This window comes from Limulus polyphemus, unplaced genomic scaffold (assembly GCF_000517525.1).
Source record: "Limulus polyphemus unplaced genomic scaffold, Limulus_polyphemus-2.1.2 Scaffold13047, whole genome shotgun sequence".
Lineage (NCBI taxonomy): Eukaryota > Metazoa > Arthropoda > Merostomata > Xiphosura > Limulidae > Limulus > Limulus polyphemus.
Window position 1 is genome coordinate 4,466 of NW_013678657.1, and position 5,219 is coordinate 9,684.

Here is a 5,219-nt window from a genome sequence, read left to right on the forward strand (position 1 = left end):
TAACAACAAGTAAAAGCTTGGAATGATCTATTCTTTCATTGGGGGTGTGTCTGCAGGCCAGACTAGTTTTAGAGAATTCCACTCTTCATCAGTGATCCTAAACACTACCAACAAATGAAACTTCAGACCAAAGCAAGCCTTTATAGTAATGAGGTATCGAAAATCTAAATGGTGTACTTAAGTGTCTGGCCAAACAGACACACCCCTAATGAAAGAATAAACCATTCCAAGCTTTTACTTGTTGTTAGAAAAATGTTTAAACAACTCTATTCAATTGAATATAATTTGCTTTATTTTCATATAGATACAACAATCCTACGTTACTACTATACCAGCAACACGCCGCTCCTACATTGATATTTTTCTATTGCACATTCTGACCTTGTTGTTCTTGTTACAAAGGTCATCTGTCTGGACATCATTAACATTTTTCATTTTTAGATACTTAACTTGTTGTTCTTGTTACAGAGGTCATCTGGTTGGACATCATTAACAGTTTTCTATTGTAGATACTTACCTTGTTGTTCTTGTTACAGAGGTCATCAGGCTGGACATCATTAACAGTTTCCTATTGTAGATACTTACCTTGTTGTTCTTGTTACAGAGGTCATCTGGTTGTACATCATTAACATTTTTCTATTGTAGATACTTACCTTGTTGTTCTTGTTACAGAGGTCATCTGGTTGTACATAATTAAAATTTTTCTATTGTAGATACTTACCTTGTTGTTCTTGTTACAGAGGTCATCTGGCTGGACATCATTAACAGCATGTCTGGTACATGTGTTCGAACAAGAAAGGTGGCCTATTCTTGTGGACGAAATGATTGTCTTTCCCTCAACGATATCTTCTGAAAAAAGTGATAGGTTTGATTTTCATATAATAAGAATATGAAGAATAGAAGAAAGATAAGAAGACATGACTCAATAAGTACAATAACCTCGATACTTAGACATTATTAACACATATAAAATAAAATGCATGTCCAAGATAAACTTATTTTACTTGGTTTACGAAAGCATTGTCACATTCCGTAACTATCAGATCTGTTAAACGTTTCTTAGCGAACAACCTTCTTATTGACAGCATAAGAACTGGAAACTCTTCAAAATGAAATATGCAAACTATAATCCTAGAGACAACCCTGTAAAAGTAAGTCGTAAGTTGTATTTATACCATGCGAACCTGTATAGAAAACACAGTGTAGATGAATCTATACAGATGATTGAGAACGTTAGGAGAAAGTTGTATTAAAACGAGCTTTAATATCCCAGTTAATGATTCAAATGACAACTTCAGCATTATAAAGTCTTTTAATAATGGAATGTATCAAAACTATGTACTGACATTGTCTACATAGTGTGATACCATTAAAATTTTTGGAAAGAATACGTAAAAGTCCTTTCCGATGCAAAATATTCATACACTCAGATAATAAACGTGATGTGTTCAGTTCGGATAATTCTCGTTTATTGTTCTTAATGGCATTAGAAAACAAAGAAATATGTATGAATTTAGGGTACCAGGACCATCCACAAAGAGACCTGTGAAAAGTCATACTCTAGTCATGGTGAACAAAGTACATTGTCCTTTAACAGGTGATAATCTGCTAAAATAAAAGTCAGTGTCCAAACTTGTCCATGTGTCCCAATAAATAGTACGCAATATAATCAAGAAGAAGCTACATATGGAAATGTGGAACAAGTTTTTTTGAAGATAAACTTTTTAAAATGTCACATACCTCACGCAAGTGAAGAATCAAATGGGCATACATACTGTTCCATAATAGAACATTTTGGTAAAGTCGACTGAAGCAGGATTTAAAGATGTATCTGCGATCTGATTGTTTAAAATGGGCGCTGGAAAACCAACGTCTTCGTACAGTAGATGGTTTATAGAAGGCATGAAGGAAGAAAAGGTGTACATAAAAATGCAATCTACGCTACAGAGATACTGTCAAGATTCAAGGTCGTTAGACAGAGCATGGTTGTACGTGACGAAATAAAGAGTAAAATTATTTTAATATAACCTCTGTACTGATGACAATTACTTGGTATGGTGTCTTCTACTCAATACAAATGATTTACTCTACTGAAAATAATAACTAGGTAAGGAGTGCTCTATTGAAGATACTCACCTGATAAAGTGTGCTCTATTGAAGATACTCACCTGGTAAGGTGTGCTCTACTGAATATACTCACCTGGTAAGGTGTGCTCTATTGAAGATACTCACCTGGTAAGGCGTGCTCTATTGAAGATACTCACCTGGTAAGGTGTGCTGTACTGAAGATACTCACCTGATAAGGTGTGCTCTACTGAAGATACTCACCTGGTAAGGTGTGATCTACTGAAAATACTCACCTGGTAAGGTGTGCTCTACTGAAGATACTCACCTGGTAAGGTGTGCTCTACTGAAAATAATAACCTGGTAAGGTGTGCTCTACTGAAAGTAATAACTTGGTAAGGTGTGCTCTACTGAAAGTAATAACTTGGTAAGGTGTGCTCTACTGAAAGTAATAACTTGGTAAGGTGTGCTCTACTGAAGATACTCACCTGGTAAAGTGTATTCTTCTGCATTCACATCACAGTCGTGGTAAACTACGGAGTTCCCAATTTCGTCGTCTTTAACTCGTCTCTTGCTCAGCGTACGAGTCAATGGTTGATGAGAAGAAAGAGATATTTCTACAGTCCGCAGATCCAGGGTGGGAAATGTTTCATTTTCAAAGACAGCGGAGTCGTTCTCCCCCATATCTGGATAAAGTTCCTCAATATTCGGGAACGGAGACTCTAGTGCTGTAGTATTGATGGAATGAAGCCCTAAGTGATTTTATTATAAAGTTATTCAAATTATAATATTCTTTAATTAAAAATAATCTAAAACACAAAGTAAGTTATATATATATATATATATATATGCATGTGTTACCTGAAATGACACTAGAGTTAATCAAATTCCATGCTGGACAGATATAACCCAAAATGACACTGGAGTTAACCAACTTCCATGTAGGATAGATGTCACCTGAAATGACACTGGAGTTAACCAACTTCCATGTAGGATAGATATCACCTGAAATGACACTGGAGTTAACCAACTTCCATGTAGGATAGATATCACCTGAAATGACACTGGAGTTAACCAGCTTCCATGTAGGATAGATATCACCTGAAATGACACTGGAGGTAATCAAATTCCATGCTGGAAAGTTATAACCCAAAATGACACTGTAGTTAACCAACTTCCATGTAGGATAGATATCACCTGAAATGACACTGGAGTTAACCAGCTTCCATGTAGGATAGATATCACCTGAAATGACACTGGAGGTAATCAAATTCCATGCTGGAAAGTTATAACCCAAAATGACACTGGAGTTAACCAACTTCCATGTAGGATAGATATCACCTGAAATGGCACTGGAGTTAATTAACTTCCATGCTGGATAGATGTCATCTAAAACGTTGCAGATTAAAAGCGCGTTGCGCTAATGAGGGACATTAAATAGCCATAGGTCTGAATACCTTCTTGTAGAAATTGAAAATCAAATGTCCACAGTTCTCAGTACTTTCTTGTAGAAACTTAACATGATGTCCACAATTCTCAATAACTTCTTGTAGAAACTTAACATGATGTCCAAAATTTTCAATACCTTTTTGTAGCAATTGGAAATTGGATGCTCATATTTCTCAATACATTCTGCAGTATTTCGGGTGTTTCTGTATCATGCCACTAACCAAATGAAAACTGTTTTCCTGTGAGTTATGTTTTTTTTTATATAAAGGTTTTGATATTTAGGTCACCATAACGTGAGCCATAACTTCAAAATAAATAAAGTTTTGATAAATTATAATCTTAAAATATATGAAATAATTCAAGAGCTTAGTGATAAATAAACAACGATAACAGAAAGCCTGCTAGAGATGTAAATCTAAGAGACGTATGAGCAAAAAGAAAACCTGCTACAGATGTACAGCTAAGAAGCATGTAAACAAGAATATCATAAGAGAAAAGTTACTAAATAATTTCTGAAACCAATTTCAGAAAAGTTATTTTTCTTACCTTCGTCATCAGTACAGTTTATATTCACAAAGAACAAGTTTGGGTCATGACGTCTTTCGTAAGAATCTTCTACTTCTATCTTGAAGCCATAGTTCATCTCTGGCATCTTCGACCAAAACTGTAACGACGAGGTGACGTCGAAATCAAGCCAACCTCGGTAGTTGGCTGCAATTATCCTGGAGTATAAGTAGGTCTTCTGTCCTAGTAGAATAAACACATTAACCCTAACTTTAAAAGAAGAAACACATTAACCCTAACTTTAAAAGAAGAAACATATTAACTATAACTTTGAAAGAAGAACTTTTAAAAAGCTACTTGATATTTAATATTTTTATTATTATTATAAGTATTGAATTGGAAGACAATATTATATGAAACGTTTCAACTGCTCATAGTTCTTATTCTGCATAAACCAATTTGTATGATTTTTAACGAACCCCTATGTTTGTTATTAGCAATGCTATTCGAATCATCTTTAATATTAACAGTATTATAAGAATCATCGTGGTTTTTATCAACAGTGTTATTAGAATCCTCCTGTTTTTAACAACAGTGTTATTAGAATCCTCCTGTTTTTAACAACAGTATTATAAGAATCATCGTGGTTTTTATCAACAGTGTTATTGGAATCCTCCTGTTTTTAACAACAGTGTTATTAGAATCCTCCTGTTTTTAACAACAACACTAAAAGAATCCTCCTGTTTTTAACAATAGTATTATAAGAATCATCAGTGGTTTTTAACAACAGTGTTATTAGAATCATCGTGGTTTTAACAACAGTATTATAAGAATCATCGGGGTTTTTATCAACAGTGTTATTAGAATCCTCCTGTTTTTATCAACAGTATTATAAGAATCATCGGGGATTTTATCAACAGTGTTATTAGAATCCTCCTGTTTTTAACAACAGTATTATAAGAATCATCGTGGTTTTTATCAACAGTGTTATTAGAATCTTCATGGTTTTTATTGAAAGGATTATAAGAAACCTTGAGTTTTTTTATTAAAAGTATTATTAAAATTCTCATGTTTTATCAACAGTGTTATTAGACTCCTACTGTTTTTAACAACAGTATTATAAGAATCATCATGGTTTTTATCAACAGTATTATAAGAATCATCGTGGTTTTTATCAACAGTGTTATTAGAATCCTCCTGTT

At 33.9% G+C, this 5,219-nt stretch overlaps 1 protein-coding gene across 2 annotated transcripts in view; it reads right to left on the reverse strand.

Annotated features, from left to right (window-relative positions):
* Positions 1-4,256, reverse strand: part of LOC106477154 — a 5,991-nt gene extending 1,735 nt beyond the window's left edge. The window contains exons 1-3 of one of the 2 annotated variants that reach the window (XM_013937747.2): positions 4,060-4,256; positions 2,553-2,816; positions 722-846 (exon numbers count right to left, since the gene is read on the reverse strand). In XM_013937747.2, coding sequence (XP_013793201.1) covers positions 722-846; positions 2,553-2,816; positions 4,060-4,165 — 495 coding nt within the window. In that variant the 5' untranslated portion in view covers positions 4,166-4,256. Of the gene's footprint in view, positions 1-721; positions 850-2,552; positions 2,817-4,059 lie in introns of both variants that reach the window. The other variant, XM_013937746.2, reaches the window with a different exon arrangement.
* Between the last annotated feature and the right edge of the window lie 963 nt (positions 4,257-5,219).